This window comes from Peromyscus leucopus, chromosome 8b, assembly GCF_004664715.2.
Source record: "Peromyscus leucopus breed LL Stock chromosome 8b, UCI_PerLeu_2.1, whole genome shotgun sequence".
NCBI classification, from domain to species: Eukaryota; Metazoa; Chordata; class Mammalia; order Rodentia; family Cricetidae; genus Peromyscus; species Peromyscus leucopus.
In genome coordinates this window covers 19,042,333-19,067,149 of record NC_051086.1, presented here as the reverse complement: position 1 = coordinate 19,067,149, position 24,817 = coordinate 19,042,333, and the positions used below count along the sequence as shown (strand labels likewise).

The 24,817-nt window shown below is 41.2% G+C and overlaps 1 protein-coding gene across 8 annotated transcripts in view; it reads right to left on the bottom strand.

Annotated features, from left to right (window-relative positions):
• Positions 1-24,817, bottom strand: part of Ebf1 (EBF transcription factor 1) — a 398,732-nt gene that overhangs the window by 19,215 nt on the left and 354,700 nt on the right. For all 8 annotated transcript variants that reach the window (XM_028864251.2, XM_028864252.2, XM_028864253.2 and 5 more), the window contains one exon: positions 15,477-15,565. In XM_028864251.2, coding sequence (XP_028720084.1) covers positions 15,477-15,565 — 89 coding nt within the window. The remainder of the gene's footprint in view (positions 1-15,476; positions 15,566-24,817) is intronic.

Genomic DNA, 24,817 nt, shown 5'->3' with positions numbered 1-24,817 from the left:
GTTATTTGTGCAAATGGGAAGGAAGAAAGACATTCCTGGGTCCTCCCTGAGTTAGTGCCACAGACCTGCAAGGTGCTTGGATTTCGGTGACCAGAAAATTGCTCTCACCTCCATGTCATTACGTTCCCAGTGAACTAGCCCCCAAGCGTGTTTGTGTTGGGGATCTAATATATTGCCTTTCAATCAGAGCTGAGAGCCACTGAACACAGAGACAGAACATGACGAGCAGGTCAGGAAAGCAATAAAGATTTTACAGAGCTGTCCAAGGTGCTAAATTTACTCAATAATGGGTTTGGCACCATAGTGTTAACCTCTCATTTACTACCAGTTTGAGGGACTAAATTGAAGTAGCTGACTTCATTTACCTTGAAATGTATATTTTATGACATTATGTAAGTAGATTGAAAGGGCACTGCAGTTTTAACAATTTAAAGGCTAAAGCATGTTTAAGATGAAACTTGAATATTTATTGTATATTGCACTTAAAGTATATAGAATGTTAAAATGTATTGATTAAATTTGTAAAAGGCATTATAAAAATGACAGGTAGTATAAGAGATGTATGTCTTTTAAAATCAAATTGATAGTGTATGCTATCTCTTCTGTGGCCACAAGTGTAATTTTTTTGCAGTTTTATATGGTAATTTGAAAACTCTCTAATTTCACATTAGGAAATGATTGAGCCTAAGATGTTTTTAAGAAAAGAAATTTCCCACCAGGGGAAAACTGGATATTTCATATAGTATTTTGTCTTGGAAATTATTCCTTAAGTCCTATTTTGGTGGCATTAGGCAGGAGTATAGTAGAAGAAGCCTTCAATTCTAATATTCAATTTCAATATTTCTGAAAAGAAAACCTACTTGACTGGCACTAAAATCTAATTTTTCAAGGCATTCATTTGTCAGAGAGATTTTCTCTTTTCATAATGATAAAATATCCCCCTGCTCACATTTTTAAACACAAGGGCAGTGAGATTAGAGTCTTCCAACATAATTAATCCTATACTTGGATTTCAAAACCAAATCCCATTGGTGAATAAAAAAGACATTCACAAGTACCCTAAATATTGAAAATCTCCAGAGCCTCCTTTAAAGATTTAATGCTTGTTCTCCAACCAAAATTCTGAGTCAGACAGGTTTTTTGTTTGTGTTTTATTTTGTATTTTTTTCTCTGCATGGCCCTGAAGTTTTAAAGAAACAAAGTGTTTGCTCTTAAAAACACATCTTGATCTATTTCACCCAACTACAAGCTCCCTTCTCCTATTGGCAGTAGTCATGGAACAATGATTATAAAAATTGGGGGCTTGTGGGGAGGGGCTATGCTACAACATCTACTGAGAGGTAACAGGAAAACTGAAGAGACTTGAAGAGGAGTAGTTTCCAAGAAAGAGTTCATGCGTAATTGCTATCACCTTCTCTTATGATTTGGGACCACCGTAGCTGAATGGGCTACAAAGGGAAATTCTGTTTTTTCCATGTAAGCTAATCGGGTAGTGAGTGATTTCTGAGCTACTTGTGGCCTCAGTTATCACCTGTGAGTGTCATTGTTCAGCTGCCTTGAAGACCCACTACGCTCCCAGAACTGAGCTTCGGGGTTATCCACGATTGCCTTCATCCTCTGGTCAGTCTTCTCTAGCCAATCTTCTTGCCCTGTGGTGCTGGAGAAGCTGTTTTCAGTTTGGGTCTAGGCAATCCTCCTGAACCTAGAGGCAGAATGGTGGGCTTCTTCTCTGTTATCTCCTTATACCATTGTTGCTGCCTTTCCTTTTTCGGGGAAACCACTTGCAATGCCTCCCACTCCGCCGAAACTGGAGGTACCAGCAGTGATGTAGTAACGGCAAAGCAAGTGGAATACAAGCTCATCCAGTCTTCACAGAGAGCACTTGGCAAGTGAAGAAATGGAGACTCAGACAGCTCACTCAATTTTCTCCGAGCGTCCACAGCTGAGCAGGAAGTCAACCCCAGACCCAGTACATTTAAGAACTGGAGACCTTGACAGCTATTCTGATTCTTCAGAAATGATTGCAGCTTTTCTGCTACCCCAGTCATTCAGCACTGTCTTTCCTCTCGAAAACAGTGTTGACCATACCACCAAGAACTGCATAGAGTATATGTCATAGGATATTTTGCTCTGGTCTGAAAGATGTAAGCCTCCATTGGCCACCACTAGATGATAGACTCTTTAAGGCCCCAGGTTCACCTTATTCTCCTTTAAGCTCTTGGAACAATGCTCAATAAAGTCCAGGCCCTGAGAGAGTTCCTGGGGAAGAGTCCATTCTAAGACTCCATCACTGATCTTCTAAAAGTGCACATCAAATTTATATTAATACACCAGTCACATCTTTACTGCAATTCTTAAAAGCACAAGAGTGAAATTTGGTGTTCTATTTGGTTCCTGGCTTTTTAACCCAACATGTAAATTCCCAGAGGTTGAGTTCTAATCACTGTATTTTTTTAATATCACTTTTTCTCTTATGAATTTGCTCTTTCATGCCTGCCAGCTTGTGCTTACATTTTTAATGTTGTGGTTAATAGAATAACTGTGTTAGAACATTATCTCAGGTTATAGGCATCTAGCAGCATGAGCCTGGTCTTGGTATATATCAGCTTGTTATTCGCTACAGTCTCAAGCCCTAAAAAACATACACAGTTCTTTACACATTCACAGAAAGCCACCTCAGTGACCTGGAATGTCATGTCAAATATGCAGAGACAGCCAGCTCATCTTTCACTTCACCACAGTAAAATCCCTAGAGGTTATTCCCCCATCCATGGGAGTCTCCTCTTTATCATTTGGCCTCAGATGTACAGCTAATAACCCAAAGGGTGAGGTTGTGTAATTGACTACACATGCATTTACTTGTAAATCCAGCTCAATGTTCTGAGTAACACAAACACTGATGAGTCGGGAGATGGCCGGAACTTACTTCCTGTCACGGCACATACAAGCCAACTCCTGCAGCTCAGGGGTAACCACTCATTAACTCAGATAGTTTCAAGTTTCAGGATTAGATTTTTGAGACTCTGCGAACTCATAAGGGATTCCTGGATTGTAGGCGAAGACAACATATGCTATTTCTTATACTACCCCAACCAGGAGCTTAACATTTTGAGGGAAGCAGAGGACAACAGAAGAGAAACATGACAGACTTCAATAATCAAAACCAAATTGATTCAAGTGATTCCTGAAGAAAAGAAAAAGAAAGCCCAATAATTTCTTGTCACCCCACATCCCTCTGACCCCCATTTATCACCACTAATACCCTTTTTCTTATCATAGAACTCAGAATGTAGTAGACCAGATACCAGCAATATAAAATGAAGCAGAATGTCAGAGTCCCTCCTGCTTTGAGAATGAGAATTGGTTTCACTGGGTACCCACTGCAGAGTTCACTGAAGGGCCCAAATTTTGCCCAGCTCACTAGCCTTGTGGGTGCTGGCTCCCTTCTTGCTTCAGAGAGCCTGGGTAACACTGCTGATTGGGAAGCCCCAAAGCTGAAGATCAGGTTAGAAGCTTGCAGCAGCCTTTCCCCCACCATACTGGATGCATCAAGCAATAAACACCGGTTGTATTGCGATGTGTTTCTTTGGAGGATAGGTTTATATCCTGACTTCCTCTATGTTTATTCAGCCAAATGGAAAATTCCACAATGGGAGCCTCTGCATTCTAAAAAGTCAGAATAATGAGGGCCGTGAGGAGACGGGTGAGACAAACCAAAATAATGCTTGGGCACTGTTCAGTTCCCTATCCTCTGAGACATTCCTCACATTTTTTCATTTTTCTTGTAATATGAAACTTCTTGAAAGAGAGCTTCCCGCACATCATTAGAGGCCCTTGGTGTCACACTTTAACACATTTTACTCAGAAGCCCTGTGACTGAGAAGAGTCACTTACATTTAGCATGGATATAATTAAGCATGTTTCTGTTGAAAGGGGCACTCTCATTATGGCTAAGGACCACTTTAGAGTAAATTGAAATGGAAAGGAATAGCACAGAGGAGGTGGAGGTAGCAAGTGGATATTTCCAGGGACGCATAAAATGCCAAATGTGTAACAATTAGATTTTACAGCTCTGCACTCTAAAGACTTCAAAGTGTTTTATTATATAAGAAGACTCAGCTGGTGCTGGGGAGATGGCTCAGTCAGGAAAGGGCTTGCCTCACCAGCATGAGGACCTCAGTTCGATCCCCTGCTTCTATGTAAAGGTTCACTTGGGTGTGCCTGAATTTCCAGAGCTTGAAAAGCAGAGAAGAATAGATCCTTGGGACTCTCTGGTCAACCAGCCTAGCTAATTGTGGAGTCTGGAGTTCAGTGAGGGACCATCTCAAAAACCTCAGAAAGTGAAGAAGACATTTAACCTCAACCTCTGCTTTTCACATGCAACATGTGTATGTGTAACCACACACATATATCAACACACACACACACACACACACACACACACACACACACACACGCAATTTTTCTTCTCCATAAATAATGGCTCACCTGAACTTATGATTACCTTACAGAATATTCTGCTGAATAACTTGTTTATCATCTTTAAAAAATTCAAATTCCAAAATCTGTATTCATTTCCATCATAAAACCATTAAGTTTTTTATCATATGTGTGCGTGTGCGTGTGCATGTGTGTGTGTGTGTTGATATATGTGTGTTACATAAATGTGCGTGTGTGTGTGTGTGTGTGGAGAGAGAGAGAGAGAGAGAGAGAGAGAGAGAGAGAGAGAGAGAGAGAGAAAGAGAGAAAGAGAGAGAGAATGAATGAGAATGAGAATGAGTATATGAACATTTGTACGGGTGCCTGTAGAGGCCAGAAGAGGGCATCAGATCCTCTGAAGTGGGAGTTATAGGTGGTTGTAAGCTACCTGATGTTGGTGCTGAGAATCAAACTTTGGCTCTCTGGAAAAGCAGCAAACATTCTTAACCACTGAACCATCTCTCCAGCTTCCAGAGTTGTAAGTATTTATAAAAGAGTCTACTGTTACTACTACCAAGGTCCAAGGTACACAAAGCATCCTAGTGTAGAGAAAACACAGGGGAGATTTGTGTTTCTATTCTGGCTTTCTGATGATTTTGTGTTCAGATTAGGTGACAGCTCTCCTACTTCCCAAATGTCTTAATATGAGTAGAAATGCAAGTGGGGTTGGAGATATACCAGAAGGCATGCTTCTGTTATAATCAGGGTGTAGGAGCCTTCTGAACCATGTGAGATTAAAATCTGTTATAAGCTAACATGGCTGGATCCACGTAAGACATCCCAACTTACATGATTGACTTTTACAGTGGAGAGAAAAAGGCTGTTTTCAAGCAGCCGTTATTGCCTCAATGGAAAAAAAATCAATGAAAGTGAAATGAACAAGAGATTTTGTCTGAGCTGCAGTTAATACCACTGAAGAGCTATGGATATTAAAAGGTCAACAAATAAATTAGCCAGAGTGTTATGAAATGAATGATTTGGCTTATAATTTTATTGAGTGAAAATTGTTCCCTGCCTATTAGACCAGGTAATTTTTATCTGGTGCCACAATGACTGTTCCATAAGCAATAATACAGTTGTAAGAGCTGCTGGTTCGATCGTGTGACCTCTGAGAAGCTGGCCAGGACAGCCGACTTCCCGATGATGGATAACATAACGTAGCTTGGTCTCCAGGAGGTGCCAAGCGTCCCTTCCTGCAAGGGATCTCATAAAAGAAACATTACAAGTTGATTCATTTTACCAAAACGTTCGACTTTTCGGGTGCCAGCAGTTACGTGTAAATTGTGAAAACAGGCCTTTGCTGGGAAGAGTTACAACAATCGGTTTCCCTCCTCTTTTTTTGGTCGCTGGGCTTTCTCTTCTAAATGGTGTCATGGTAATTGGTGAATGGGAGCCTGTGGTGCTTCCTGCCACACATACAGTGAAGAATGGTAGCTGTGCCCTTGTGGATGTGACCTGCTCTGAGGTACAAAGTTGAACCCAGCAACCCCTGGCTGCCTCTTCTCATTGCAATTCATTGTGCTGGTTTAAGACCAGCGCGCTGGGTTAGGTCCTGCCGAGTGGCCTTGGAAATCGACTTTCTGATCAGGATAAAAGGCTCTCCTGAAAGAGAAAACTCTGGACAGAGATGCCTTTTTCAGGGGTAGGTTGTAAAGTGAGCACACGAAACAAAAGCTGCCTAGAGTCAAAATTACCCTTGAAAATCTTTTAAGTCACCTTAAAGTCACCAAGGCTGAGGCTTTTAGAGAAACACACACACACACACACACACAAAAGCCAAATATTATTTCTGTCTCTCTTTGTCTTTGGGGCCTGGCTTCCTTTCCCTTAGGGCAAGATGAAATTAATATCTAGCTTGAGAATAAAAGGCCTTGGAGTGAGCAAATGAGATGCCTGTCATATGGGAATGTGAAATATATCTATCTATCTATCTATATATATACATACATATATGTGTAAATGTATATATGTATATGTGTGTGCAAAATGCACGTGCCTTTACATTTATATTAAACTTAAGTGGTGGATAAAAATACAGTTGACTTTGGCTTTGTAAAGTTACTGAACAACGTTGGGTATTATATGTTTATCTGGGTGAACCATATCTGTGAATTCTATTTCCCAAGGTTTAAGGGATGTTCTTGAATACATCTGCAACTAAAATCCAGTACCTTGGGGTGGGAATGTGGTTGTTTGTAGAGTTCTTGTCTAGCATGCATATAGCCCTGGGTTTGGGGCCCAAAACTGCATAAAACTGGTTGTAATGGTATACATCTGCAATCCCAGAATTCAGAGGGAAAGGCAGGAGGATCAGAAGTGAAAGACGATTCTTGGCTATATAGCAAATTGGAAGCCAGACTGGGATAAATGTCACCCTGTCTCCATAAAAATAAAAATAAATAAAATAAACAGGAAAAAAATCCAGGACCTTGAAAGGTGGAGAGATAGCTCCAAGGTTAAGCATGGGTACTGCTCTTCCAAAAGACTGGATTTCAATTTCCATGTTGGGTGGCTTACAATTGCCTCAATAACTAGCTCCAGGGGACCCAACACCTCTAGCCTTCATGGGCATCTGCATTTACTTGGACGGGAACAGGCTTGCGCGCGCATGCACACACACACACACACACACACACACACACACACACACACACACGTACATCTTTTATAAAACTGCAGTGCCTCTTGATTGTTGGGGACTCAGGACTTGTTGTTTCAATGCTTAATTCAGGGCTGAAGATAGTGAGCAGGAATTCTGACCTTGACTGTGCACCTATGGGTTTGAGTCTTGAAGATGACCCCCTGGTGGCTGGAAGATGAAAATGGCTTTGCCCCTTCCTTCCTCCTCCCATTCTTATGCAGGGTGGGTTGAACTAAATCTGTCTTCAGGAGCTCAGTGCTCAATGAGCACTTGGGAGGGTTCCAGAGCTCAGCTGGTGGGTAACTGTTCCTATGAGCCCTTACCACACAAACTGAACAGCCAAAGAGAAGGAATTCTTTCCCTGGATTGCCTGTGTGGGCCTCTAATTCTTGCTACCGCTTTCGCCTAGCTCAGCCATTTGTGAGCTAACTTTAGTCAATGCCACCACATCTCTCTCTCCACCCAACTGAGCTTGAGGGATTTTGAGACTGGTATGCAAAACCTCCTCTCTTTAGAATTCCATTCTCTTCATTCTCAGAGGCAGTGCTTAGGGACTTGGGCACTAGAACTGAAGTTCAATGGGCTTGGCTCAAGTGCGCACTCTGCCACTCACTGTGAGTGAATGCCTTTGTTTCCTTATCTATAAAGCAGGGGCAATGCCAGTACCTGCCCCAGCAGGTCATACACACCGAGTGCTTACCAAGCACTAGCCAACAATATTGACAATCTCCACTTCTTTTACTGAGCACACTGGCAGACTGTACACATTCTTGTATTCAATGGTGTTATGACTGAGATGGAATCTGGTCTGTAAAACAATGAAAGGCAATTATGAATGGACCAATGTTGAGATAGTATGGAAAGGTGGGAAGCCACTGCTCCCAGGCTGCATACACTGCAGTATGCAGCCTCTGCTTTCTGTATTGCATAAGTATCAGCAGCACATTGCTTTCCTCTCTGACTCTTGTTTGCTCATCCCTAAGAGGGACATATACCAGAAATAAGCAGAAAATTGTTGTGAAAAATAAGCCAGCAAAAGATAAAAATCATCTAAGCAAGTGAAAATTATCACTGTGTGAGGCTCATGTGACTTTTTGGTGAAAGTACAAGAATGTTGTTTATTGCATGCATTTGTGTATGCATATCCACATGTGTATGGGTGTACACATGACAGGGTATATGTGTAAGCATTCTTATGGAAGCCAAAAGGTAATGTCCGGTGTCTTCCTTGACTGCTCCCCACTTTGCTTACTGAAGGATCCCTTGCTGAACTTGGAGCTTGCCAATTGGCTACTCTAGCTAGCCCACTAGTCCTAGGGATCCCTTGTCTCTGCCCCCATCTGTCTGGCTTATTTAAGTAAACTCAGTACTCAGACTTGTACAACAAGCTCTATCTACTGAGTTATCTCTGAAGCCCACTGCAGCCTCTCTCTCTCTGATAAAGTAAGTGTGCAAATGCAAACATCTATATACTACTTCAGCAGTGCCCAGATCTAGGCTCGACTCCCAAGATAGACGTTTAAGTATTAAGGAGAGCCAAGTTTCTGAGCTAAGCACATTATCAAAATGGGGAGATGGAATTTGCCTCTAAGTTTTCTGGCAGATGCAGGGGAGGGAGGAGAAAGTGGATGCCATTCCCTAGTTTGTGCTTTTGACAAGAGAATGCAGAGACAAGATGTTTCCTGGAACCAGACTCAAGGGTGCTTTTTTCCCCCTCTAAGAATTGGATAGACCATAAGCCTGGCATGGATTTTGGTGCTTTGGTTTGCTCAAGGTCACTCATGTTTGCAGATGTAATGTTAATAAAGTTTCCTTAAATTAGGAAAGTAAGTAAACAGAGGGGATGGGAGAAGTGACAGAGACAGTAGACCACGAAGACACTGGATTCTCCTTTCACTGAACTCCTTAGTCATCCCCCTTTCCTGCTAGAAGGCAATGTGGTTATGCAAAGATTCCTTATTTGTATTTTCACTGATGCAACTGTGGGTTTTGAATTACTGATAGTCTGTGCATAAAGACTAAAACAATAAAAGCACAATTAGAATACATTGTACGCAGCCAACTCAAGCTTTATTTTGCCCCAGCTCTGTATGTATGATAAATCACTAACCATGAACGCTCTTTAGGGAGGGTGATTTTGGGTCTCATCTCTCCACTAAGCAAAAATGGTGCTTCTGACTGGAATGTGAATTTCAATTTTGCAAGTGTACAGTTGAACTGAATAATCTTTGGCACAATGCAGTGCACAACTGAGCCACTAAATGGCTGATTTACTAAATTATTATTAGATGAGCCCTTGCTGTTCCAAATGAAAGTGCAGTCACTGACTTCCTCCATGGTGAGTTCAAATTGTTCTGTGTTTAAATATTCAGCATGAGGCTAATGTGAACTGATGAAATGAGACGATAAACATTCACTTTCGATACAAAGAGAGCGGCAGAGAGGCAGCACATCATGAGGCCCTTGGAGGTGAAAATGATTTACACTTTAGGATGTAGCTGACGACTTCCATTACTTTAAGGTACTCTTAATTAGCCCAGCATTTGAAATGACTGATTCCTGTGTTCAAGTAGGAGCAGCTTTGTGGGGTCTGAGATTTTCTAATGGCAGTGAAGGAGCGGCTCCCATGAGGCTGTGCGGCTGCCTCAAAGGGAGTCCAAACCTAGAGCGACACCATGGCTGGCTGGCTCGCCAGCACCAGCAGAGCCATGTATCTGAGCAACTATAGTGACTGACATTCAGTGTGTGTTTTAGATTCATCCAAAGGGTCTATGACCCATGTGCCCTGCGATCCGCCCCTCTGTACCCTATGCCCATCACTAGCCACATTTCAGTCCATAGCCCCGTGGACACCCAGCCACAATCTCAGCGGCTTCCTTACTGACACCTGCTGGAATCAACTACCACCTTCACGTCTTTGGACAAATGGAAGCCCTCCTGTCTCCTGTCCCTTTTGAGGCCAGTTATAGGCAAGCACTTAAAATATTGTGATCACTTACAGTAGATTAGAATTTTTTATTGGCGCCATGTTGCCATAACAACATGAAGACAGCAGATGACTTAAGCTAGGCTTGCAAAGCACAAGGCTGCTCATCTGGCAGTTAAAATGAATACAGTTCATTTCACAAGTTTCCCATATGGACTCTTAGTGTATGGTAATGAGGAGACCATATGGTGAGAGAAAATGCTCTGAGAACAATTGGGATCCAATGGCTGAGTGAGAAGTTAGGAGAGACAGCCGAGTGAGAGATCGTGGTGTGCTCTTGGGGGTTCGAGGTTTGGCTAGGGTTTGGGGGGGATGACTGTTTCCCAGAGGGGTTTTGAGTTTCTTAATCCATTCCTTAATATGTCGGCTGTGTGAAACGACAAACATCTTGCAAATTTTGCAATATCATCCATCACAGACTGTCAGCAGTGTTTGCAGATTTGACTTGCAAGATCCTTTAAATGTGTTGTTCTTAAAAGGCAACAGTACCAAGTTTTTAGACAAAGTGCAGGAGAATTTAAGCACTTCTGACAAGCTGAGACATTAGCAGTAATGATTTTAAAAACACTCGCATCTTTTGCCTGCATGTTTAGCTGTAAATAATGCTAGGATGTATAAAAGCTTTAAAGTAAAAATGAAATAAATACTTTTTATTATGTTTCATAAGGGATGAAAAACGCTCACAGCCATGTCTATGACTGTCTATCCATGCAAACGTATGGAGATGGATGACTCCTTTCCCCCTCGCTACCAACCAGATCGAGAACCTGGGAAGACGGCTAGAAAAGGACTGTACAGTCAATCCTGCAGTATGCATGCTTCATAAAAGATGAATATAAATGCATTAGTTAGACACGGTGAGCTAAATTAGAAGGTCAGGCAGGGCTGGGAGGGCTGAAAAATCACACAACCAATGAGTGTAATTACTCTTTCTTAAGTCTATTAAGTGGTGTTGTTCTATCAAGGCTCTGGGGTATAGGCCACGAAGAACAAGATAAAGTAATGTGTATTTATGACTCCCACTGGATCAATTTGCCAGATATTTTCAGCTCCATAAAGCAAAATACACAAATGTGGTCTTTGTTGCTTTTCCCAAACTGCTTGATTTTTCTCTAAAAGGGAGTCTAGATCTCATAATCAAACTGTGTTTGCTTGGTAGAGATTTCCAAACCAGCCCCTTTCGATAGAGGAAAGAGGAAAGAGGAAAAGCTACCGAGAATCTGAGGGGCCTGGGCAGAAGATACTGCTGAGGAAGAGGAGGCAGAAAGTAATTGCCTTTAGGCAGAAGTATTTGAGTGACCAAATCTGAAGAACAGTGGAAATTTAGCATAGTAGACACAGGGAGGGTTTTGAACTCACGGACCTGAGTTCAAGTTTGAGCTTTCCCACTTTCTAGCTCTGATATCATAAGCAAATCAGCAGACAGACCTCCCTGTGGGGGGACTCAGCCTAAACTCCTCCTCTTTGTGGAATGTGAGAAGTGTGTCATGCAGAGATTAGTGTCTCCACTTAATGGAGTCTCCGCAGCTACCTGGAACTTCTCTTTGTATGCTTCGCCTCCTTGGTTCCTAGGAGCGCTGAGAAACAGCTGCTTCACAGAGGAGGAACCTGAGGCTTCAGACACGAAGTCCTTGTGTGCACCAAGACCTTGGTCTGCTTTCCAAACTCCTTGTGTGCCTGGCTTGCGCACTGGCCCGCTTGGCCGCTCTGCTCTGCAGCAGACGCCATCAAGCAGCGCTAGACATGCAATAGGCGTGAAACAAACGCAATCCTGGCTTCCCAAAATTTTGCAGCCAGCGTGTGGAATGTCGGCTAGGCTCAAGGCCTGCTTGCAGGGCCCGTGGGCGGAAGTTCACAGGCTGCTTATGAAGACAAGAAGCAGTCTACAAAGGAATGGAGACACTGCCTTTGGCCTTCAAAGCTGAGAGCGCTCCTTGCTTAAAGTTTCTCCCCGGAACCACCAAAGCAATTAGCATCTCAGCTTCTGATTGGCCACAGTCCTCGTCCCTCTCACTTCTCCTTGGTAAGATGTTAACCTGGACCCCAAAGTCACCTTTCTCCTGCTTGATCCAGAGAAGAAAGTTCCTTCGTCAGTGAGACAGGATGGAATGCTATGGTTTAAAGACTTTAGCCTGCTAGTCTCTGTGCATATGACAGAAATGAAACTCCTGAACATGGCGGGTTAGCGTAATTATAGCGTCTCTCAGAGATGAAATAATTTACAAAGAGTCTGCTTGCTCCTCTTTCCCTGTTTGGTAAATGGGGATGGTAAAGAGAAAATGTCTGCGTTTCCAACTTCTTTCACAAGAGGGGAGATCCAGTAAAACAAAGCAAGTCCAAGTTCTTTGAAAAAGTGCAAGCCTGTATACAAAGGCATATTATTATGGAAAGCTGTCTGCATGGTCTTTGGAGCAAGTTTCATTTGACAGAATATGTGGGTGGTTGTATGAATCTAGCTTTGTCTATTCACAAACACATGGGTTTAATAAAGTGGAGTTTGTTTTTTAAGGTGTGTGGTCCACAGTTCACCGAAACACTCATGTTTGACAAACACTGACCATGAGTCTGAGAAAGGCGGAGCCCCTTGCTACGGCCCTAACAATGGATAGTAGGGGTATAAATCTCTCTCAAGTCCTCAGGAATACCTTGTGCTGGCTCCATCCGCCACTTCCTGACCCTGCCCTTGAACTCTTGCTCCACCTTAACATGCAGAGCCAAGAGGACAGCCACTCTGCTCTGAGTCACAGGGAGAGCTTCCTGGGGTGGGCTCCTCTGGCCACAGTCTGTGCACAGTTGGAGTGGTTGGAAGCAAGCAGCAGCATTTCCTTAACACACATATCCATTGTGTCCTTGGTTGCTCCTCCCAAATCCAGGAAGAAAGGACTGAGTGGTTTACCCAAAGGCCCCCAGGGACAAAGTGTCATGTGCCTGGGCTAAGTATCCAACATTTTAAAATCTAAGGTGCAATTATAAAAATGTTCTTAAGTCTAAGTAAACAAAACTCACCCTATATTCTGATTTCTCTATCCTTATGAAAAAAATAGAAAAACAAAAATAAAAATACTGCCTGGCTTCTTTAGACCTCAACTATTTAACCAGACTTGGCTCCTATTTAACTCCTTATATGATTCTATTATCCCCATTTTGTAGATGAAGAAACTGAGGCACAGGGGATAAAAGCATATATTCAATTGTTCAGAGGGTGGGGCTTTTCTGCTCCTGCTTTTTCCAAATAACCAGGCAGGGTTACCTTCTGTCAGGTGCTAAATAAGTGGCCAGAGTAACAACCTGGAAAGCAGAAAATGTCACTACTCCCATTTGACAGATAGGGAAACTGAGCCAAGGAAAGGGAAGGAAGGCTTTTGACACAGGTCACCTGGTTAACAAGTGACAGTTCTATTTGGCCAGGTCTGAACTTCCAGGAGACCCCAGGGATGAAATGCTGGCCTAAAATCTAGAGAAGAGTAAAGTCACTGACTTAATGGGAATGGCAGAAAAATTTGTCATTGTACCTGGGTCTTGGTTCTACCACACTAATGTTCTTTATGTGGGCACACGTCATGTCTGCCATTGTTTATAAGTTACCAGTGGGCACACATCATGTCTACAATTGTTTATATGTTACTAGTGGGCACACATCATGTCTACCATTGTTTATAAGTTACCAGTGGGCACACATCATGTCTACCATTGTTTATAAGTTACCAGTGGGCACACATCATATCTATCATTATTTGTAAGTTATCACTGGGCACATATCATGTCTATCATTGTTTGTAAGTTACCAGTGGGCACACATCATGCCTATCACTGTTTATAACTTATCAGAGTGTTGCACAGGAAATGAGCAAATGCTATATTCCTGCTGCACAGAGGGACCTAAAATTCAGCCTTTCCACAGAACACCTATGCCCTGAAAGACACAGCTGCCCATTGTTACAATAGACTATTTTACAGTTCACCAAGAATAAAACAGGATGGAGGAAACAAGGTAGGCCCTTTTAAAGACAGAGATGTAAACACAATGACACATCATATTATTCCTTCCCCAGATAAAGTGCTTTTCAGAACTGTCTATCAGTACGAACAGCACTTCAACAGAAGTAGGGCTGTTCTGAGAAACTGGAAGCCGTGTTCTTCCCCTGAGGTCAAAGTAGAAGACAGACATACCTGTCACAAACCATCCTCTCTTCAGCATTGGTGGGTACCACACCCACTCACCCTGTTTCCCATATCCATGCATAGGCCTGGGAGACAACAGCATGACAGATGGGACTTTCTCTGACAGGAGGATCTGCCTACAAGTACAGCCCCGTACAGGGGGAATTTGACCATGTACCTGTCCCTTGAAGAGGTCCTTGGCTAAGAAGGATGATGCCTTTGTTTTTTTAAATCCTTTCATGGGATATACAGATCTAGACACCACACATCTGTAGACTGTAGTGAGGAGAGGACCTTTCATCCAGTCACTTAAGGTGATGGTATTAAACCATGTCATAAATAAAACAGGGTTTTGCTGTCAATTAACCATGACAGATAGCTGGACTCTGTGCTCTGAACCTCTTTAATTGTTGTCTCTACTGAGGCCACACAGAACCTTGCTGGAAATTTTACTTGGTGAACCTCCTATTTTCAGAAATGATCAATGATATCTGATCTCCATCCCATGCAAACACCTGGTCTCTCATAGGAGGCAAACAGTAGTCACACCAAGGGTCAATCTCCAATTTCTGCATTGACAGCAACATATTATTGTTATCTTGATTTTTTTTCATTTTATTTCTCATACCTTTGGGGTTGATTTTTCAAATAAGAAAGGTGCCTTATCAAAAAAGATGTCTTATTTGACCAATCTCAGTATCTAGGTCTATTTTCTTTCTAGCTCTTTCTACCAGATCTACCAATACATTTCCCTTTGAACTCCTTCTGCCCTCACCAGAGGTAAGTACAGCTCTTTGAGAAGGTAAAAGTTGGTACTCCTTTTCTTCTTGAGAATCAATATGACATATTGAGTGGTTAGCCCAAACTCTAGAGCCAGGCTGGGTAGATTTAAATCTCAGAAATGTACATACTGTGCAACTTAGGACAAATTGTCTGACTTTTCTCTGCTTCATTCTTTTCTTTCCTAAAATATGGGTGGGAACAGTACCAACATTAAAGGGTTATTAAAACTGCAAAGTGGCATGATATATACTGAAATAGGCACAGCATTGCCCAGTCCAAAGGGCTTGCTGCTTTTATCATGGCACTCAATGCACCCACATGAGTTGGTTATATATGACCTAGTTTTTTGTCTTGACCAAAAGTGTATTTTGCCATTCTCAAGTCTAATATTCTAGAAACCATGTTCCAAAGAGGAGGGATTCTGACCTTTGGCAAGCGCTCCGGGTCACCAGGATGCCGGGGAATGACCTTCTGTAACCTCTGGAAACCGTAGTCGATGGTGGGTTCATTGAGCGCTGTAAGGAAGAAGTCACAGGATTTGAACTTTTTAGGAAATTCAGCATTGTTTGCAGCATAGGTGGTATAGAAATAACTTTTAGCATTTAATTGATACTCTTTAGTCCCCTATGCTGGTTGTCTCCATCGTGGGCATTTCCACCATCTATTGTATTTACTGTGGAAGGGACTGACTCTTGCAAGTGGGTCTCAGAACACAGTTCCTCAGGCCAAATCTTACATCCTTAACATGATCCTAAATATAAAGTAAAGTGGAATTTTCTACAAGGGTATAGAATTCACCTCATTGCAGAAAGCTGAGTGAAAAGTCAAGGGCTTGTCTGAAGGTATCTGTACATTCTAAATAGCAGGGGACCACACAGGTATCTGTTAAGTCTCCTATAGAGACTCAGTAGATCCAATATCTCAGACTTTTCATGCAGTGAAGATGGTTGTGGGCAGAGAGGAGTGAGAGGCATGTCTATTAAACCCTTAAAAGAATCTGCAAAAAGATAAGCATTGAGTGTGCTCTTGATTCTAAACCTTCCCATCTTGAATGACAGACCCACTCAGAGCATTGATATTATTTGAAGAAAAAAAAAAAAAAAAGACCAACCTCTGTGGAATACTAGCTTATCCCAGCTGAGTCTCTAAAAATGATTAATAAAAGACTCAGAGAGCCAACTGCAATAACAACATTTGGAGACAATGGACCTCACTGTGTCCCACTGGACACACTCTCTTAAACTAGACCAAATAGAAACTAGAATCTATGCTATAGTTTTCAGAATTCCTTCCTAGGATACAAACCATCTTGAGCCTATCTAGTCTGAGAAAGTAGGAATGATGGTAAGACCATCCTCTACAGGTAGTCCCAGGATCCTGAGCAGTAAGTAGGCAATAGGATTTTATTACTTTTTGTACAAATCCTTTTCTTTTCTTTTCTTTCTTAGTTTAACTAAAGTATTTCACTGCATATTTTCTCCCTTACTGAATAAAAAGACAGTCTCTCTAGCCCTAACATTTTATCTATACATTAAAAAACAAGTTGCCACATGCTTTACTTAAAATGCATTTCCATTAACCTAAATTTTAAAAGTAAGATTCGTACTAACTTTAAAAAACTGTATTAAATTCAAATAGGTCTCAAGGCTAATGGAAGCAATTTGTATACCAACCCAAACTGACTGGCCCACTTTTCAAAATACAGGTATGATAATCTCTTGGTTTTAAAAGGACATTTAAATTGAAAGACTGTGAATTTAGAACATAATTATACCAATAGAACCCTTTAACTTGTCAACTTGTAAATCTAAAAGGCTATCAATCATTGCTAAAGAGGAAATAAACCTTAAAATTCCTTGATTGACAGTGCTTACTTTTTATGTAAGAAAAAAAAGGGGGGTTGGGCTGAATAAAGTGGCCAGAAATCCATTTACAAAAGTACATTGTTTTACATAGGTTAGTAAAAAGCCAGTAACTATTTCTCCCAAAGACACATAAATCAGAGGAGGTACTTTTACTTCACTTGGATGTTTTAAGTCAGAATGAACTTCAAGTAACTTTATTTAAAAGATTTTTTTTCCCTTCCCAAACTACAGTGCCTATTGAGGTCATTAATAGAGCTGCATTTTCATGTTGGATAATGTGATCATTTTTGCAGATATGAGATTTAGGCAGCTCTCCCCTCCTCCACACCTCCACACAGAAAACTTCCAATCTGTCTCTTGTGGAAATTAGTGAAAATTACACCCAGGTATAGTGAGTCTCTCTGTTCTAGTAATATGAGTTAAGGCACAACATTGATTATTCCTTCTATTTTATGAATTCTTTCTAAGCCCTTGAGAAGAATTCTTTCTTCAGATTGACTTGCAGAGAAAACACCACGGAGCTCTTTATGCATAGTAAGTGTCACCCATAGAGTCCATGGTATTTAATCAATAAATGCATCAGAGAGACAGGCGTGAATACTGGGAGTTGTTATATATCATATCTACCCCCACCCATAAGACTAATTGCCAGCAAAATGTTTAACCACAAAAAGTAGCTTTAGACAATTAAGAGTATCACATCAGTCCCTGAAAACAGAATTTGGCATCCTACAAGTTTCACCTTTCCAGTCTAAGCCACCAATAACACGAGTGGTGTGAATCCACCCATTTCATTATTTGCGTAATGAGTTCCCAGTGTGTCTAGAAATCTATGCTGCCCATTGAAAAGCTTTTCTGCTGGGGTGGGAAGAATGTGATCTTTAGGCTACAAGGCCAACTCACTGCAGAATGACTGGCACTTAATAACAGCAATTAAAAGAATCAATTCAAATATGATATGGAACTGATAGCAAAAGAGCTGAGAAGAAGTCATTCTGTTGCCATGAAGACTAATTGAATTAGACATATTAAACTCATTACTCAGACAAAAATAAGCATCTATGTTATGGACATACACCATGACAGAGGAGATATTTCAAATAGGAGCCACGGTGAAGGCCTCTTATTTATTTCTAGTACCTTTAGGATTTGTTCCTTGCTAGCATTTTCAAGTATGTTGACCTACACTCAGTATTTCAGTATTGAATATTACAATGGAATGGTCCAACACTATAGACACTGTTAATATTAAGGCTGTGCAAGGCAAAGTTTGCTATCCCAAACTCAAGGGAGCCTGTTGACTTCTCTGAGTAGGGAAAAAATCAATGTGTGAGAGGGATCATCTAATAAGGATTGGTGGTTTTGTTAGTTCTTAAAACATACACAACTCTTCCCACAGAAAAGAGATTAAATATCTGGGAAGAGAAGATGGAACTGAGTTCAATAGAGAGAAGCAGAAAAGTGGCAGAGTAGTATATAGAACTGAATAGGATCCCAGTCTCAGAATCAATGCAATATGACAAACACTAATTTACTGACATTTCTAGTGTTAGCTTATAAAGACCATAGGGCTATGTGTGTAATATGGTGACTTTTCAAGATTCATGTTTTTTGTATGTGAGTGCCTGCATGTAGGTATGTGTGTTTAGTGCCCAAGGAGTCCAGAAGAGGGCATTGGATCTCCTGGTACTTTAGTTATAGGTATTTGTGAGGCACCATGTGGGTGCTGGGAACCAAATCTGGCTCCTCTGTAAGAGCATCAAGTGCTCTTTGCCACTGAGCAATATCTCCAACCACTAATGTGATTTTTTTAATGAATGAATAAATGAATGAATGAATCAGTCAATCTATCTACCTACCTACCTATGTGCATAATAAACAAGAGTGTCTGTACATAGACTGATTAATATTAGTTGTTTCTAAAACTTATGGTTCCTATGATGGTTTTCTTCCCCTTCTTTGTGACTGGCACATTTTCTGTTTTCAATCCCCCCACCCCCCACGCAATAAGCATATATTACTTTTATAATCAGAGAAAAAAGTAAAAAGCAAGAGATTGTTGCCGAGATGGAATCTGACCTGCTTGTATAAAGTAATGACATAAGAAACTGTGCCTTAAAAGGGGTCTGTGTACCCTTTAATAACCTTGCATAGGTTATTACAAACCATAAGAAAAATAAGTAGTGTACTTTTGCCCAGTTGTATAAATATGTGACTATACATAAACTCTCAGAAAATCAACAGAGAGGGTAATGGGGGAGAATCATAAAGAAGGTATATTTATTTCATCAGCAGGGGTAGTGGTACCTTAGGGACATGCATCTACCCTGCAAAAATGTAATATAAAGTTAATTCTTCAACAAAGTGACCTCATTGTACTCAAGCGCAGGGCTCAGGGGCAGCAGCAGCAGAAATAGGACTAATCAATTTTTCCCCCTCAAACTTGGGACAATTCCGAGAATCTGTTAGCAGAAGAAAAAAACAAAGCAGCTTAATTGAGCGTAATTAACCACATAAAGAGGCAGGGAGCAGCGTAAGTTGAAAGAAGGGAAACAGATAAGGCTGTGAAAGGCAGGAGGCTTGGGCTGACAAAAGCCACTCTTTGGGCTCTGCTTCCAAGCCAAGCACCTCATCCTCACTCTGAAAAGGATTCCAGATGCTTTCACCCCCAAATCAGGTAAGAGTGATAACAAAGGCTCACAGGCTTAGGGGAAAAGTCCTTTGTCCCCAAAAGAAATGGCTCAATCTTAAACCCTCTGAATAAAATGGGACCAGTGTATGCATTTTTTTCTTTTCTTTTCTTTTTTCTTTTTTAGACAAGGTTTCTCTGCATAGCTTTGGTTGTCCTGGAACTAGCTCAGTAGACCAGGCTGGCCTTGAACTCAGAAATTTGCTGGCTTCTGCCTTTTGAGTGCTAGGACTAAAGGTGTGTGCCACCACTGCCTGGCTTAGTGTATGCACTTTTTAAAATGCTAAAAGATAGAGGTTTCGGTCATCATTTATTTGTAGTGATGACCACACCCATATGTAGGATTAGTTGTTTTGTGTCACACCAGCTTAAGCTTTTAAAAATAAACTTCGTACAAAAAGGGTTAAAAGGACAGATGAAAACTCTTTGACTGTAGAGTGAGCCAGGCTTGATCTTTCTTAGTTAAGCGTTGTCCCCTCTTATTCCAAAGTCCACTGCCGTGTCTGCCTCATAGTAACCACTTTGAACAACTTCTCATGAACGGTAACATAGAGGGGACCAGCTAGTGGAGAACCATTATTGAATTGAGGCATCTTCCACTGACCCCTTCTAACATATTTTTGAGGAGTCATGCCTTTCTGGGCTACAGGTATCATTGTGGAGCTGTGTGCAGCATGTTAAGGAAAGTCCGTAACTTTTTACAAACACTACAAAGCAAGATCAAGTGCTCTAATGAGGCTGCCCAGGTTACAGGGCTATTGTGATGCCCATGTGTCAGGGGATCCTTGCATCCACAGCTGTGATATGGCACTGGGAATGGACACTGGAAGGAAAGTATACTCTATAGCCAAGGTTCTCATGTCATCTGCAGCAAAGCTATTTCTTTTGAAAAAAAAAAAGTTAATTAAACAGTTAAAAATATCAAGCCATTTCATCTGGCTGTGTCGGGGCGGCCGCTTACAAATAGCTTTAGATTCCTTCCCGGACTCATCAGCTCAAACTCCTCTAAAGGGAGCTGGTAACTTTCCGTTCCCAACTTCTTTATGAGGCCTTTCTCCTAGTGGGCATCATCATAGGTACCGCCCCAACAGCAAAGCTCCCATTATACAAACCTATTGCTGCAGTATCCAGAGGCTTCTGCAGCATGTAACGTCATAGGCAGAGAAAATGTAGGCATCACAACTAGATTTTATACAATAATTCTAATCAGAAAATGAACAAATTTCGATGAAAACATCTAGTAATGAGTCAAATGCATTTGGGTATTTGCAGTCTTTTTATTATTTTATTTTATTTTTTAAGGAAATCCACTTCACAAATAAATCATGTCAAGAATTCTCTTCTAGAATATTCACAGGTTAAAGTTTTAAAGGGTATTGATTTTTCTCTTTACTCTTTTTGGGTCCCTTTTTAAAGAAATGACTCTTTCTCTGTCATCTTTTAGCCTCTGGAGCATTAGTCCCTGGAGACAGTGGAGCTGGAACTGGAGAACTGTGTCTCCAAACACACAGAGAAGGTGCTGGGTGCCACTCAGACCAAAGCTCACAGAGTGAGTGGCTTTTATAGCTCAGCAGCTCACAAAGGTGCTTTAATATATTTCTGGGGTTTTAATTTCCTTTTTTTAATGGCTGTGTGACATGATGTCATCTTGACTGGAAATAAAGAGACATGCAGATATGAGAAAGGTAATATTTATATTCTATTGCCATTTAATGTCCAAACAAATATGTAGACTCCACGCCAAGTAATAAATAAAAGCTCATAGCAGAGGCAATGATAAAACTAGCACCCGGGTTTTCCAGCTTCCCTAGTGACTACTCTATATTTGAACTAAAGGAGTAAAACAGCCGAGCATTTCCCTTCCAGGCAGATCCATTCTGGCAGGAGAGTTATTACCTATATGTTAGGCAGAGCCTTTTTGTTCCATAATAGCCCTATTTTTCCCTCAGTCACTAAATTAACAACCAGAGGTAAACAATAAAACAGCAAGTTATCTTCACAAAGCTATCTTTAAGAGTGACTCTAAAATATACTAATGGAAAAAAAAAATCAACCAGAAACCCCAAACAAGAGCCACAAACAGTGTAAATGAAGAAACTGGTTGCATTTCCAGCTATCTGAGTGTTTCATTACCTGCCTAGATGTTGGGGGAATAAGTACCATGCCAGGTCAGTTCATCCATGGACCAGATACACCCCCTGAGATGCCTGAAAGCAAACCTCTTGCAAGTTAGCCCCTCTTTTTAGTAAGAAAGGCTTTTTCACAGCCTGATAGCCCTGCCCTGGCATCCAGAAAGGCTCAGAGGAGCTTCCAAAGCCAGCTCACTGGACCATGGAAGGCTTCAATTTCCATGACACCAGAAAGGTGTCAAGATGGAATCAATACAGGAAGAATTAATCAATGGGGTGGAGGGGGAGCGGAAGTGTGCAAAGGAAATCCCCCAAACTACCTTTGAACATACTCTGATTTATTTGTAGTATTTGAACCTCTTTTGTAATAACAACTTGGAGATGTAAAAATCAAGCAACAGAATTGAGTAATCAGAGGTGTGGGGTGACTGGTGTGGGCCAACCATTTTTATATGGAGTGGAACCAAGAGGACCGTCACGTGATGCAAACACAGAGGAAACAGAGCCAGAAACCCAAGAAACTGGGAGAGCGGAGATGACAAACCCCTAAGAGCCTGAGATGCAAAGCACTTGTGTGTGTTTGGAAATTAATAACTCTCCAGGAAACAGAAGCATCAGGAGGAAGAAGAAAGGAGGGAAGGGGACTCGCTTTGGTTTTTCCAGATGAAATAGCTTTACTGCATTTCTAAATCTAGAAGCAATACATTCTTATTCTAGAAAACTTCTTAAACCACACCAGGAGGGAGAGCTTCATGACAACTGCATCCAAAAGAAATGCTGTTCCTATCTTAGGGCTCTATATGTTTTCAGATACCATCTCAATGCTGTTTTGTATAAATACAGATTAAATGCATTTTTACACCAACCTCATTCTTTTTAATGGTTGTAGCATATAATATTATATGAATGCCCATGATTTGTATACCAAGTGTCCTATTAACAAGAATGTAGAGCGCCCCCCCCCCAAGAATGTTCATTGACTTAAGAAAAGCTATAATGAACATTTGGAATAAATTCCTAGATAAAAGAATATGGGCCTCTCATATCCTTGTACGCACATATTTCCTGATGAACCTGCAATATATTTATACCAATTTATACTTGAGTGGGTGACTTCTAAAGGCACCTGCAAAAGTGCATGAATTTTTTAAGGTTTCCCATCCTAAACTCAATTTTTCTCTAAGCTACAAGGACCCCCGAAGACTTTCCAGAGATGTTAATGATTACAAATGTCCTGTACGGAGGTTGTCATCTCAGATACAGCCTAAAGTCATATGAGAAGGCCCTTTCCCCAGGAGGATCAAAGTGCTTTCCATCAAATATGATCTCATGAACCACTATAATATCCCCTTGACATAAATGTTAAAAGTCAGTACCCTCATTCAAATGTGGGAAACTGAGGCATTTAGTTGCATGTTAGTACAGCACACTTTGTTAGGTTTTGTTGTCGTGCAGAACTTTGCTTGGTATTCTGAAATGTCCAATGCTGATGAACCTACCTATAGCATATGGAAAAGTCTTACTTACTCCCCAGTTAACCTCCTTGCATTTCAATCCTCCCTTGGGTACCAGAAACCTTTATGCCTCGAATGCCAACTTCGTCCAGATGAACAAGTTCTTTCTTAGTCTGATTTCTTTCCGTTTATTCCATCAGCAAACACCCTCATATCTTAAACTTACCTCCATGTTCATCAGCAAACCTGTTCTTTGCATTACCAAATACCCCACCTTCCATTCTGATGCTGTAATAAAACACCCCACAGAGAAAGTAGCATCAGGGAAGGAAGGGTTTATTCAGTCCACAGTTCCAGGTCACAGTCCATCACTGTGGGGAAACCAAGGCAGGCATTCAAAGCATCACATTCACAGTAGGAAACAGAGGGAGAGAAAAAAAAAATGGATTCCCTATTCACTTGCTTGCTGACTCTCAGCTAGCTTCCCTCACAGTTCTGGGCCCAGCCCAGGCCAACATTCAGGGTAGGTCTGCCATCCCACCTCAACTAAGCAATCAAGACAATCTGCCATAAGTTAACCTAAACTAAACAATTCCTCTATTGAGACTGCCTTCCCAGGTAACTGCAGGTTGTATCAAGTTGACAATTAAACTGACCAACACACTCAGTTTTCCTTATAGATACAGCTTATAAAGACCTTCAAAAGCTGTTTAAGAAAAAGAGGTACACAATTAAGATATATATCTGTTATGGTATACTAGGTTGTTCTATTTCATACCACAACCACTTAGTAGTTTCTAGAAGGTCCTTTGTGAGAAGCATGTCCTTACATGCAGACCTCTTTCTCTCCCTGGAGGGTCAGACTTCATCTAGACCAGGAAGCAGGTGGAACTGATGAGAATTAAAGGAAACTGCTATTCTCTACTTGTAACAAAGCTGAAGAGAGAAGTCGCCCTGCCATCTGTATGGTGGGCTGTGATCTGCTTGACCTTCGAGGGGCCTTAATTTCGATTTCCAAATTTGATTCATGTATAAAATTAAAATTAATTCCCTCCAGCAAACTGAAGCTAAATTGTCATACTTTTATGGATCTATATCTCTCTCTATTTTTTTAACCTTTCAATCTTATCTTTTTATTTTGGATTAGAAAAAAATCTGGATCATTTATGATTAAGTTTCAAAGACAGATTTGCTCCTTTAAGGGAAAAGAGAAGGCTGATTTTCACTGTGTAATGGATGGCGGTGTTTAAGGATTGAAGGCCAGCATACTCAGTCTTTCTTCCTTAAGGATAAATCCATAATTCTCTCCTGGCGGATCTTCTGATATATCAAGAGCAATATTACCTCTATAATTGTTCTTCAGATTTCTTCCCAGAGAGTTTTGACAATAACTGTTATCAAGAGTGTAAAATCACCCAGCCTGTCTGATAAACATGTTTTCTTCTGTCCCCACCCCAGCGAGTGCTGTGACACCGGACTTTTATCATCCTGCGTGTGTTCGGAATGCGCTTAGCTTAGGACGGCAATTGCCGGGAATAGGCAGGCGATAAACCGCATTGATTTAACACATCTTGTTTTCAATCATGCTTGGATTTTCTGAGCACGCGTTTTCCCTGTACTCAGGCTTGTA